This window comes from Aulostomus chinensis, chromosome 21 (assembly GCF_037954235.1).
Source record: "Aulostomus chinensis isolate RoL2024-O1b breed Wild chromosome 21, RoL_Achi_v1.0, whole genome shotgun sequence".
NCBI lineage: Eukaryota > Metazoa > Chordata > Actinopteri > Syngnathiformes > Aulostomidae > Aulostomus > Aulostomus chinensis.
The window spans coordinates 11,015,425-11,028,920 of NC_141340.1; the positions used below are offsets into that span (position 1 = coordinate 11,015,425).

The 13,496-nt window shown below is 43.9% G+C and overlaps 1 protein-coding gene across 4 annotated transcripts in view; it reads left to right on the top strand.

The window, feature by feature from the left end:
• ncoa2 (nuclear receptor coactivator 2) overlaps window positions 1-10,927 on the top strand; it is a 63,311-nt gene extending 52,384 nt beyond the window's left edge. For 2 of the 4 annotated variants that reach the window (XM_086191003.1, XM_086191004.1), the window contains 10 exons: window positions 1,838-2,042; window positions 2,455-2,664; window positions 3,213-3,416; window positions 3,874-4,000; window positions 4,099-4,651; window positions 6,131-6,208; window positions 6,295-6,775; window positions 7,485-7,662; window positions 8,378-8,591; window positions 9,470-10,927. In XM_086191003.1, the coding sequence (XP_086047129.1) occupies window positions 1,838-2,042; window positions 2,455-2,664; window positions 3,213-3,416; window positions 3,874-4,000; window positions 4,099-4,651; window positions 6,131-6,208; window positions 6,295-6,775; window positions 7,485-7,662; window positions 8,378-8,591; window positions 9,470-9,481 (2,262 nt within the window). In that variant the 3' untranslated portion in view covers window positions 9,482-10,927. The remainder of the gene's footprint in view (window positions 1-1,837; window positions 2,043-2,454; window positions 2,665-3,212; window positions 3,417-3,873; window positions 4,001-4,098; window positions 4,652-6,130; window positions 6,209-6,294; window positions 6,776-7,484; window positions 7,663-8,377; window positions 8,592-9,469) is intronic. The other 2 variants (XM_086191005.1, XM_086191006.1) reach the window with 2 other exon arrangements.
• The last annotated feature ends 2,569 nt before the right edge of the window (window positions 10,928-13,496 follow it).

The following is a 13,496-nucleotide window of genomic DNA, read 5'->3' on the forward strand; positions in this document are numbered from 1 at the left end:
TTGCAAGGGGTATGAATAATTTCTGGCTTAATTTTGTGAGTGAGGGAGTGTGTGTGTGTGTGTGTGTGTGTGTGTGTGTGTGTGTGTGTGTGTGTGTGTGTGTGTGTGTGTGTGTGTGTGTGTGTGTGTGGAGAGAGAGAATAAATGCAAGACAGGTTGAAGTCGTGTTGTCAGTTCTGCACATTTGGCAGGACCTCACAGATATCCTGCTGTTAGAAATCAGCCTCTGCTGCTCTCGGGAGCACGCTACTGTCTCTGGAGCAAGTCCACTTTGTATAAAGCATGACTGAAACTGACGCGTTGTGAGTCGTGTCATTCTTCCTTTTCAAAATCTCTTGAGTTTTTTTGTTTTTTCAGACGCCTATCGATATGTAATCTATGTGTCCTCAGCTGCTCTTCCTGTGTTTGACGTCAAGATTTGAAATTATGATCCGAAAATAGGACGTGACCTTTATGCTATATATTTTATAGTGGTGATGACAAACAGTGAAGAAGAACATGGATTGCATTACATGCTTTGACATGCATGGAAAGACGAGAGTAACAGGGATTGATAGAAATAGGACCCATTAAGGGTAAAAGCAACTAGAGAGGTCAAGAGAATAGAAAGTGGGAGGGGAAAGAAAAAGAGGAGGAGGAGGAGGAAAGCAAACTGAGTGTACAGGAGCATTACATCATTCCTGACCTCATTAGGGCCTTTCTCTCTCCCACCACCACCACCACCCCTCCCTCTCTGTCTATGCTACTCTCTCCCATATATCCTGTATGTTTATAGAGACATCAGCATTGTGTGGTGCTCCGTGTGCTGCTGTGATTCGAAATGGGATCTTCAAAAGAGGAGGGGCTAGAGGATTAACAATAAAATATGACCACTTTTGGTGACCCACATGCGTCATTTCATCATCCGTGACATTAAGTACATGTTTGAAAGAGAGCTGGTGTGCTGTTTTCATGCTGTACATTATGTCACGAGCAGGAGGTGTCTGTCCTTCCAGGTGTGCTGCACTCTGGTGGTCGGTTTTAGCTATTGCAACTTATTTACCTAATGTCCCTCAGGCCTCTCTTGGACTAAAGATTTATATTGATGTATTTGTCTTCCAGTATAATGCAGTAACACTGCAATCAAATTAGTGTTCATATACTCCTCTTGTTTATAGACTTCGGGTTCAGTGTTGCATGAGTGCAGCTGTTGTTAATTGTTTAATGTCAAACTAAGAAGAGGAAACACACACACACACACACACACACAGGACAGTGTCAGTGTCCTTAAACTCTATCGGGACATTTGTCTTTCACAGCTCTAACAGTGTTACAATTCGGCAAGTGAAACTAGACCCCAGCATGGTCTTTGTTTAAGATTGTTGTGTGAAAAACCAAACAAGAACTGTCCAGATAACCCACAACTCAGCTGCATATGATGGCAGCCTGAGGGTGTACTAGGCAGACTGAGTACTTCTGTTTACTGTTGGGGCCAAAGAGCCACTTCATTCTGCCCTCCCATCAGAAAAGGACAACAGTGAACATACTGATATGGGGTACAGGACTTTTCTTTATAAAATCTGTAAATAGTAAGTTAAATAAAAGTCAGTTGTGGCCTGTAGTTTACAGAAAGCGGTCCATATAATCCTCAAGTCCTGCTGTTGTATAAACAAGGCCAAGTTCTCATCTCCTAGATAAGAGTCCTCATGTAAGTACTGTTGTATTTACACACCAAGTCAATGTCCAATCCTGCCACAGTTTTATGTGTCTGCAAGAGAAGCAGCAATTGCTTTTTGAATTGGAAGCCTCTTATTTCTCCTTCTTGTAATTTCCCCTCTTTGTCCCCTGTTCCCTCCAGTCATCAGAGCTGGACGACATCCTGAATGACCTGCAGAACGCTCAGCCGCAGCTCTTCTGCGAGCCACGGCCTGTGTCGTTACCCAGTCCCATGGACAAACAGAACATCATCAATGACATCCTGCAGATGTCCGAGACCAGTCCTACCTTGGCAGCACAGCAACAGCAGCCTCACCGGAACGTTGGGCCTGGCATGGGCCCGACCAGTGAGTACCACACTTACTCAGAAGTTACAGTCCCACTGACTTTCCTGGGTTCAAAATGTGCCAAAAACACTCTGATTGAGAATTTCAAGTAAATCAAATATAGTGGCGATCAGGCACAATATCTGCACCACATTAATGTGTCATATGATCTTTTGGATTGATTGAATCCACCAAATACATCTACATAATGCTGTGGGTGGTGGTATACTTTAAAAAAATAAAAATAAAACCACGTTAAATACAGCATATAAACAGCTGTTGTACTTAAAATGTGCAACATCAGTATTAAAAGCATCATAAAAAGAGAGAAACATCATTTTGATATTTTTTACTTTTCCTTTATCATGTAACTGTTGACACTCGTGTTTGACTTTTACATCTAAAATCCATTTCTCTCTCTCTCCCTCTCCAGACTTTGCAGGTGTGCGTCCAGGCCAACCGGGCAGGGGTCTACCTGTGAGGAGTGTGTCTCTGGACATGAATGTTTCACCCCAGCAGCCCTCATTACAATACCCCATAAGGGCTACAAGCCCATACACCCTTATGCAGCAGCAGCAACAGCAGCAAGGCATGGTGGGAGGCCATGGCATGATGGCTAACCAGGCCAGCATGGTTGGCACAGGTCGGTGTTCCAGTTCATAGCATATTGTTGCTTGCCATGCATAGATACTATTAAACAACCAGGTTGAATAGTGACTCATAGTGTCATGTACTTCAAGTGAAAGTGACCAGCCCCCACAGGGAAGGGATGTCATAAGAAATGGACTTCTCTCATAGAACGTCCATCGCTATTTGTTTGGATTCCCACAGGAACCATGTTTCAAATGGGAATTGTGCATATTTTAATTAGTGTCATACTTTTTAATTCCCCTTTTAACATTTGTCACAATTTGAAGCAGACATGCTGCCATGTGTGAGATTGTGTGCACTCTCATTCAGTGTCACAAAGACCTCTTCCTCCCGCTCCTCCTGTGTGGCATCACTCATCGTAACAAAAATTGTTTCCTGTGATAGGAAATAAATGCCACTCGTGCTGGCACAAAGTTTATCAGTTTGCAAACATCTGGACATTGGATTTTGCCCCTAATACTGCTCTCTTGCTTCATGGGTACGGTGGACAGCCTCTGTTTTAGTGTGTTTCTTACGCTTTTCTTCTTCTTCTTCCTCCAGGTCTTATGGGTCCAGGTGGTCCACGGCCAGGCATGCAGCAGCAGGAGGGTTGGGTGGGCTCAGCCTCTGCCCCTCCTCTTGGAGCATCTGGTCCCGGGCAGCAAGGTGCCATTCAGGGTAGGATGGGTCCCAACGGTACTCCCATGAGGCCCAACAGCCAGCCAGGGCCCCGGCAGATACTGCAGTCCTCCATGATGGCCAATGGTAAGACCCTGGTTGACCCTGGATACATACGTTGATTTTGTGTTTCCAACTCCATAACTAGACAATAAAAGTGTGTGTGTATGCAGTAGATTTCCGGGTCACCCAGCACAATGAAGCCCCTATAACTCCAGCCTGTATCCATTTAACAGATGCTAAAATGTTTCAGTGCAGATGAAAGCACTTACATTTATGGATTAAGCTTCAGTACAGAATGTCCAATCTGCCAAATCTAAAACTTATGGCGCAGAAGGCTCAAATGAAAAGGCCTGAACTCTCCTGTAGTTTTTAAAATGATGCCATCTAGTGGTGAGATGAAGATAGTACATGGCATAATCATAAAAGTCTTCATGATTTTCCTTGTGGTGTGCTTGTTTCTGGGTCATTTTGCCCATTTGCATCAGCTACACATGACACTATTTTGCCGTAATCCTTTTTTTTCTCCTCATCCCCCATTTAGCCCAGCCTGACATGGATATCGGTGTTGTGGGCCATTTCTCCCAGCAGCAGGCTCCACCTAACCAGACAGCTCCATGGCCGGATAGTATGATGCCCATTGACCAGACAGCTTTTGTAAACCAGAACAGGTAAGTTGCCACACCTCCATATGAGCAGTCAAGCTCAAATTTTAACTTTGAGAATATCCAAAACCTTGTACTCCTCCATCTGCATCATCTCTGCCCAGACCATTACACTCAGCACCCCAGGATGACCTGATGTGTAGTACAGGGCTCAGCACAGGTGACGGCACCGTAGTAGACGAGGGTGCCCTGATGTCCCAACTGTACACTGCATTAAAAGATTTCGATGGTTTGGAGGAGATTGATCGAGCCCTCGGGATCCCTGCTCTGATAGAACAGGTGAGATCAATATTTGCTGTTATTCATTTGTCTTCATCATCACTTGTGCCTCTACATTTTTGTCTGATCATTCCCTTTCAGAATCAGACTTTGGAGCAGGACCAGTTCCCGCAGGACCCCTCCATGATGTTAGAGCAGAAGCCGCCAATGTATACCCAGCAGTTCGGGCCCCCTCCATCTCACATGGCCCAAAGGGGCTACCCTGGTGCAGCCATGCAAGAGCCAGGCTTCCATCCTATGCCTGGTCAGATTGGCCCTCGGCCAGGTTACCCTATGATGAGGATGCAGGCGCGGCCTGGACTTAGGCCCACCGGAGTCGTCCCCAATCAGCCCAACGCGCTACGACTGCAGCTGCAGCACCGGCTACAGTCCCAACAGGTACACGCAGCAACACTGGCTACACAGCTGGATGTGACAGAGGTGGTGTTGTCTATCCTTCAGGATGACATAGTTGCCTTACTTTACCTTTCCCCTGCTGCTCTTTTAGTGCAGGGGTTCCCCAACTTTTCAGCTCAGGACCCCAGATATATAGGAACCTCATAATCCCCCACTATCCTCTGAGATGTTTAAAGCGTACAAATCCTGCATACACACCCACAACTTAAGAGACTTCATCTTTTCATAATTATTTTTTAATCTTTTTTTAATTCTGGAAACTATCTCACAACCTACCCGTCCGTACCTTAAAGACCCACTCAAGTCCTCCTTTTTGCTATTTTAAAGCGTTCTCTCAGTCTTTGAATTGCGATTATGAAGTTTTTAGCCCAAATCATAAAACCTGTGCCATTTCCAGGACTCTGCTTCTGCAGAGCGATAGTAGCTCATTAGCAATTCGCCTCTGAGTTGCGGGCGGAGACAGCACTGCTCAGTGCCCTCCCTCACATGCAATACCCCACATGTAGGTCTGTAGGTCTGCCGTGTTCGCTGTAGAGTTCAAACCCTCCGTGTTCACCATCCCGAACCTCCACGCTGGCGGTGGAGACTGGACCGGACACGTGGCAGGCTCTGTGGCAAAACCGCAAGGGTAGACAGGATGTCTCGGTCTCATTCTGCGGGGGTCGGCGATCGGGAAGAGGACAGGTGGTCACCTGACACGTCTTTCCCAGCCGATAGAGGTGAACCCATGGTGCCGGAGGAACTGTCTGCCCGAAATGCCAGCTGCACTTGACAACCTGGGCTGGCGGGGGCCTTCAGATGGTGTGCCACCTGGTTAGGACCTCCTGGGCAGGCTCAGTTGAATTATTAGCACCCAACAGAAAAAATACATTTACCGGTAAAAGTACAGGCTGCCCACTGGATGGAAGGACCAGCATCCTGCTTCAAATTTAACTTGTTGGCGAAGACCATTTTTTTCTGCTGCCAGTTGGTGAAACAGTCTTGTGTGAAGTGTTGACTGCAAACCAATGTGTGGTTCATTATGTTACTATGACCAAGAAACCTCCTTCATTGCTCTCTCTCAGCAGTGATTCAGTAGATTCTGAAAGCTAATGTCATTATCTTTCTTCTTAGCATTGCAACCAGAAATATGCCATATGAACATGTGAACAACTTGAAAAACGTGGTTTTCATCGGAGTGGGTCTTTAAGTGGTTCCCCCTCTGGACCCTTGTTTTAGTCCAGTCATATCCGTATTGTTCTAAAGAAAAGATGAGCTGGATCCCCCATTGTAACCATGTCATCCTGAGTCGTGGTTCATGCAGGATTCTAACTGTGTTGGAATTATTTTCGTGTGTATTCTTATACTGTTAATCCTAGCTTCAAGTATGGAGTTTGAATTTTTATATGGACTTCAAGAGTAAAGGATTTTACTTAACAGGATGGTTGTTGTTTTAATCTCTTCTGTCTCTTGCTCTATCAGAACCGACAGCCTATGATGACTCAGATGAGTAGTGTGTCAAATGTGAACCTACCTCTTAGAGCCAGTGCTCCAAACCAGGTAAGTCACCGCTGCCTTTGTATCACAATATGTCAAAATGTCAGTGTTTCTCTTGTCACGAACATCCATCCGCTCCTTCCCTCTAGGGGACTATCAACGCTCAGATGTTGGCGCAACGACAGCGGGAGATGCTGAGTAATCACCTGAGACAGAGGCAGCAGCAACAGCAGCAGGTCCAACAAGCCCAGCAGGTCCAGCAGCAGCGCACGATGGCCATGAGGGCCCAGGGCCTCAACCTGCCTCCCAACATGGCTGCCGGAGGCATGAGTAATCCACGGATCCCCCAGGCCAACCCCCAGCAGTTCCCCTACCCGCCCAGCTACGGTACCAGTACAGGCCTGGCCTCGCCACCTCCCCCTACCAGCCCTTTCTCCTCCCCTCTCTCCCCCAGCCTGCCATCTCTCCCCCCAAACCCCCAGCTCCACCTGCATGGCACCTCCTCCTCTTCCTCCACCTCCTCCTCCTCCTCACAGATGATGATGGGAAACACAAACATGATGGGCGGACAGTACGGGGCAGTACTCAGCCCCCAAATGCAGCACAGTGCCTTTCAGTTTCCTAACTCAGGTACTGCTTCCACATCCCGGCCTACCACACACTTCACCCCACAGCCTGTATGTGCGCGTGTGTGTGTACCATTGTGTCTCTGTGTTGACGTAGTGACACAGCTTCACATGCTTTATTATCATCCCGTCTGTCACGTATTGAACCGACGACTGCATTCACTAGCTGCCATCAAATGTTCCAGTCATGCTGCTTATTTTGACCTCCCCCCACTCACGTGTTCTCATGGACATACATTGTTTCTCCACTGACCAAAATAGTTTTGAGTATACACTCTGTCCACTAGATGGCATCAGCAGCACAACAATCACATTTTAGCGCATTTTTGACACCTGCCCTAAAAGTGTCACCAGGCAGAACAATAATCCGGGGATAATCCCATGTAATACCAATTTTTTTGATGACATGCTGGAGTTTTTTCTTTCCTTTTTTTTTTTGTCATAAACCCTCAGATCATGTCAGTCCTTCCTGTCCTCTCCCTTCTCACCTCAGCTGTCTCTGTAGTCCTCTACTTCCTGGTTCTTTGCTTGTTCACTGCTTATGCATCATAATAGGTCATCTTAAATGCCTGCAAATAATCTGGAATGTTCACTCAGACTAAGTGTCACACTTGCAGAGTTGCTCATTCCAAATCTGTATGTTTTCGTCAGTCACATGGAATACTCACTAACCTGGTCTACTCTGGTTGAGCCTTCTGATCTGTCTTCCGCAGGTATGAGCCAACAGGCAGACGGTGGCTTCGGATGTCCGGGTACACCGCAGAGCCCCCTGCTTTCACCACGCATGGCCCACACTCAGTCACCCATGATGCAACAGGGCCAAGGAAACGCTGCTTTCCAGGGCTCACCTGACATGAACGGCTGGCCGCAGGGCAACATGGGAGGGAACAGGTAAGAGGGCTGGAAATGACTGCACTCAGCTCCTGGTGCTTCACGTATCAGATGGCCTGGAGTCATTTATGGCTCGGGATTAGTTTCTGTTTAGCATAATTAAACCAAGAAGTGCATAACTTAGATATTCAGACGGGTTAACTAAGTGTTTTCCTGTTTACCATATTACACAAAAACGAAGAAGTTGAATTTCACCACACATTGGTGGAGGGGTGTAGTATCGGCCCAGGAAGACGCCATTACATTCTGGGGTAAATCCACTTAACATAGCAAAAACTGAGTTCACCTCTGCAAAGGTATGTGCTCTCTGGGTTTAACTCTTAGGGGGCTAGGAATTTAATCTGCTAATCCTTCAAAATACTGGATTTCTAAGTTAATATGGAGTTTTGGAAATACAAAATCCCAGGAAGTAAGACATGAGATATTTTAAATGAATCAAGGGGGGAAGGCTGTCTTCAAGATATACTGCCACTGTCTATATTGCACTTAATGTCAGTATTTTGTGTAAATAATTCTTGTGTTTTTGCCTGCTGTACTGTTTGTTCTTTCTTTATGATGAGATGCTAGACATCATGCAGATCTAATGGGTAATAGTTATATTTTTTTTGAGGAATGGGTTGAAAGCAATGATGACCTTTTTTTTTTTAACCCCTCACCTCTTGGCCTGTCCCTATTTTTTAAATCATCATTCACATGTTGTCGTCCCCCCCCCCAGTATGTTCTCGCAGCAGCAGGCGTCGCCCCAGTTCACCCAGCAGAGTAACAGCAACATGTACAACGGCAATGGTATGAACCTCAACAACGTCTCCATGGCCAGCAACTTGGCGACCAGCAGCATGAGCAGCATGGGCCAGATGGCTGGACAGATGAGTGTCACATCTATGGCCTCGGGGCCCTCGCCCGGCTTACCCTCCATGGGACAAGAACAGGTAAACACCAGAAGAATTTTGGAGTATGCAGTATGACCAGGCCAGTTTTGTCCATCAACGTTTGCACATTAAGCTCACTGATTTACATGTCAGGAGTTAACAAAATGAACCCTGTGCACTTTCAACAGTGATCACGGCGGCCTACAAAAAAACAAAAAAGGGTTCTTGTCTTTCTTCCTCCGTCTTGCTACTTATGTCCGTCTCATTGTGAGACCCAAAGGGTTTGGGTACACTTATTGGACTGCCATGCTAGTAAATAATTTACTCCATAGTTTACGTAACTCCTCCTAGCAAAGTTCTAGTGCTCGACTTGAACTTAGAGGACAATGATGTAATTAGCAGCAGGCACTTTAGAGCCAGACCATTTAGACTATATAGACATTACCAGGTCGTTCGCTGTTAACATGGAACACTTAGGTGTGGCTTAGAGCTGTCACACCAACACACACACACACACACACACACACACACACACACCATAAGAGACTGTCTATATTTCTTCGTCTGTTGATTATCATTCATTTAATGTTAATCCTTCTTCCTTTGTCTCGCTGGTATTGTTAGCCAGCTACGTGGAATGCACTGTTGTTGTCCATGATGCTTTTAAGCCTAATAAAGCGCCATGAATATTTAACCACTCTTCAGACTGTTGTATCGCACCAGTATATCTGTCACTTGATTTATCCCTCTTGCTGGATTATAGAAATATATTGGCACTCCGATTATTTCAATTATTTACTGTTAGGCCATTAGTGCAGCCTCACACAATTTACTGACTTCTTCTAAGTTGTGTTCTAAGACGGGGTCTAATTGTTTTTTTGTTTGTAAAAGTGATTTAATCCAAAAATGTCTCTCATGATTTTTTTTTTTCATTGCAGAAATACTGTTGACCCTCATCAAATTAACTTGAACCTCAGTGATCAGCTGGTGCACGGAGCAAAAAATTGTACAAACATGTAACCGACAGCCCTCTAGAGCCAGCCGGGCCAGGCCGTGCCCTGATAACCCCCACTCACACACACTCACACACACACACACACATTCAAGCGCATATTTTCCGTCTTGGCGTCTCCAGCAGTTCCGGAGCAGCCCGGACCCCTCGAACAGACACTGAACCGTGAAAGAGGGCTGGTGAAGGATGGCGGAGCTCTGTCCCCAAACATGCCTAAACCTGGTGGAGGAGCAGGAGGATGAGGAGGAAGAAGAGGAGGAAGAGGAGCGCCTCTCTCAATGAGCCCGTCTGTCTGCCTGTCCAGCTGCATTCACCGTAGTGTGACTTACTGTAGGCCTCCTGGTGGGGGACACTGACTTTAGGGGGCAGCAGTGGGTGGGATCCCTCGTTCTGATGAATGTATTCCTCTCAGTGGACAGTGGCCATTTACAATCTCATCTCAAAAAAAATCACTGATTTTTCCTTTCTCTTTAGTTTTTTTTGTTTTGTTTTTTTGTTATTGTTTCACCGTTGTCACACGTGTGACATTTCCACAAAGCTCCAAACAAATGGCAGCAAAGACATGTTAGGAATGGTGGCTGGAGCTCAAATACTTAGCCGGTTTTGCCTTTTTAGCTGTATTTTCTTTTGTATTTTTCTTTTTGGAGGGAGGTTAAGATGTAGAATGATGGTGTGGTTGGAAAAAAAAAACACTGCAGAAGAATGGTTTGAGTTGAATTAGAATGATTTAGTCGAGAGGTTTATATAGTGTATTAAATTAAGTTTTATTTTTCTGTATAGATTCATTTTAATTATTGTTGATCCTGGTAGCAACGAGAGAAGATTATTTCTAAAAGTGTGGACAAAGGCACTTTTTTTAACGTAATTTTAACAGTAATGGTTGTATTCTTTCTGAGAAATCTGTTAACCTGAATAATGGATTATACTTGGGTCCTGTAGTTTCAGAAAAGATGTCAAAATGCATTAATTACAGAGATTGTACATACCGATAAGTAAAACTTTTTTTTTTGTTGTTCTATTTATTTTATTCCGAAGGCTTTGGTTCCCCTCCCCCGCCACCCCTGTCTGGTGACAACTGGAGCAGCAGAGTTTTGGTTTTGTTTTGTTTTTAAATCGTTCAGTTTTGTTTTAGTTTTTTTTTGGAGGGGGAGGGGGTTGGAAGCCTTCTGGTACGATGCCGACAGGGGTGAGGAAGAGGGTGGTGAGGTATGAGGGTGTGCTGTGTATACAGTGTACAGATTATCGCTTGCTTCTCTGCCTTTAGCATAAAAACACCACACACACAAACACACACACAAACACAAAAGAAAAATAGAACAGGATCAATTTCAACACAGCCATAAGATAAATCAAAAAAACTTTTAAAAAAACAAAAAAAAACAAACAGAAGTGTGCTTTCTATGTTGTCTGGAGTGAAAAATGCTTCATACAAGCTGCTAGGTGCAAACTGTTCGGGTGTGATGTAAACAAGCAATAACGATTACTTGAGAATCTCTTGGGGTTTTTTTTCCAGTGTGTGTGTGCGTGTGTGTGTGTGTGTGTGTGTGTTATTTGGTTTTTGTAATTTTTGTACAGTTTCCTGAATTAAAAGGACTTTTTTTTTTTTTGCTCCATGTTTGGATGCAGTATTAAAGTTTTGGGTTTTTGTTTTTGTTTTTATTTTGAATTATTGCATTTTGTACCAAGAACATCCACACACAGCGTTTCTATTAGATTATGCAGCATCATGGCTGAAGCCCGGAGAGGGGACGTAGACAGACATGGTGGACCCTCTCTGACTCGAGGCCGTTCTTCTATAGCAGAGGTCCGAGTTGAGACTGCATGGTTCACAAGACCTGCTCTGACAGACAGCCATATTTTATGACCTCAGGCAGTTAGTTCAACTATAAAGTGTTCGGTAATGGCGTGCTATTCTTGTGCCCCCATTAAAAGGGAGTGGGGAGGGGGAGGGGGGGGGTGTGGTTTGACCTTCACAAGATCAAATGCATGTCATCCTCTCTTAACCTCAAAAAAAAAAAAATTTCCTCAAGAAAAAAAAAAAAAAAAACAACACTTTTTTATATAAACTATTTTAACCCAGGACAGACTTGGAGCAAGCCAAATATTCCTCACCTTTCAATTGGATTTCTAAATTCTTTTATGTTCATAGTCTGCTGGTTCGCTTTGAGGCCCAGAGAAATTTATGATGATGTCACTTAACAGGGTCCAATGTAGAGGATGCAGCATAAAACAGGAAAGTCATTCTGAATGTACTGTCATTATTTAAAAACAAAGAAACCTAAGAATCGGACTGGTGGTGCACAGGCTCTTCTCAGTGTTTACATAGGAGGTTCCCATTATCGCTTCGTTTCTCTAATTCACTTCCTTTTCATAAGAACGTGGAAGCTGCAGACTTCGGGACAGATATTAAATGTTTTGATGGCCGATATGAGATCACACTTTTTTTTTTTTCTTTTTTTTAACGAAGTGCTGTTTTGATTGTAAAATACAGTCCTGCAAAACAAGCCTTTTTTTTATTTTTACTATTCTTATTTATTTGATATTACTTTTGAGCCATTTGAAAGAATGATTCACACGCCCATTTGCAAATTTCCAAAGATTGTCAAAGATTTTTGAAAAAGCCATGTGGTAGCAATGCATTTTTTTAGCATTTATAATGAGGACCGGTGCAAATCGATGATTTCGCCAAGGCTTTGGACCCACGTGAAAAAAAAGAAAAAAAAAACATATTTTTTTCCTCTTATGGTTTTGAAGAAATGCCCTTTTGTATTCTCTGCCAATTTCTTAGAGCTAAGATGCAACCTCGAAATGCTAAAAACCCTAGCATATTGCCTTAGATTTCGTCCATTGTTGTTCTTGTACACTACATTGCTGTCTGTATAAATTTGTATAATGACTTGTACAATATTGAGTGGGTGTTAACAGCGGTTCAACTCCTCAGTTGCTGGAGACTCGTTCACAGTTGAACTGCCCCCCCCCCCCCCCCCCCCCTCCTGTCATCGCTCTGTTCTGTGTTGGGTTGAAGACTGATTTCACCCTCTCCCCCCACCCCCTCCCCACCCCTCCTCACTGTTTGTATAGAAAAAGATGATACATAGGGATATTGAAGCAATATGTAATATACTATATGGACTTTCTGAAGAAAGCTTGTTGTGTTTTTTTTTTTCCTTTTCCTGAGGGTTATTTCTGCATTGTTCACAAAAATCACACTGTACCCCCCTCCTCCCCCCCCCCCCGCATCAAACATTAGTGTGCGTGAGCGTTTTATGCAAAACTAGATATAGCCTACAAGAGAAGTTAAAACCACAGTTATGCAAGTTGTGAACTAATATGGCTTCGCTGATGCTATCTGCCTTGTAAATAAAGAATTCTGTTATTGCAATATTGATGCGAGGCGCTTTTATTTCACCTGGTTTTCTTGTAACAGGACAAAGACATGCTTACGTCTCTATTTCATGAAGTGTAAGAAGTGAATTGCAAGTAATTTACATGTAATAAGAGTCACCGGGGTTTCTACGGGTTGCTGGAATCCTTGAAAATACTTGAAATTCGAATGCAGACTTTTTCGAGGTTTGGAAAGTGTTTTGGTTTTAAATGATGATGACTTTAGCTAATATTTTCCAACTGATTTTAGCCCGTAGCCACTATTTAACGTCAGAATCATCTGTGTAAAAGGAGGAAAAGTATACTTTTACATTTTAAAGTGTAAAAACTGTGTACTTTTATTGAAACGCACATTTAAACATTGTGTATTTGATTTATATTTCCAAATCGTTCACTTCCTCATCCCAAATGATGAACAAGGAAGATTCAAGCAAAAGCAGGCCGATATAAATATCTGCCGTTAGCCTGTAGATTAAGATATTTACCAGCGAAATGCTGATATTATTGAGTATCCCTCATCTTTAGCAAAGTACTTGAAATTGTATTGCATTCCTTTAGATCTGTGAGGG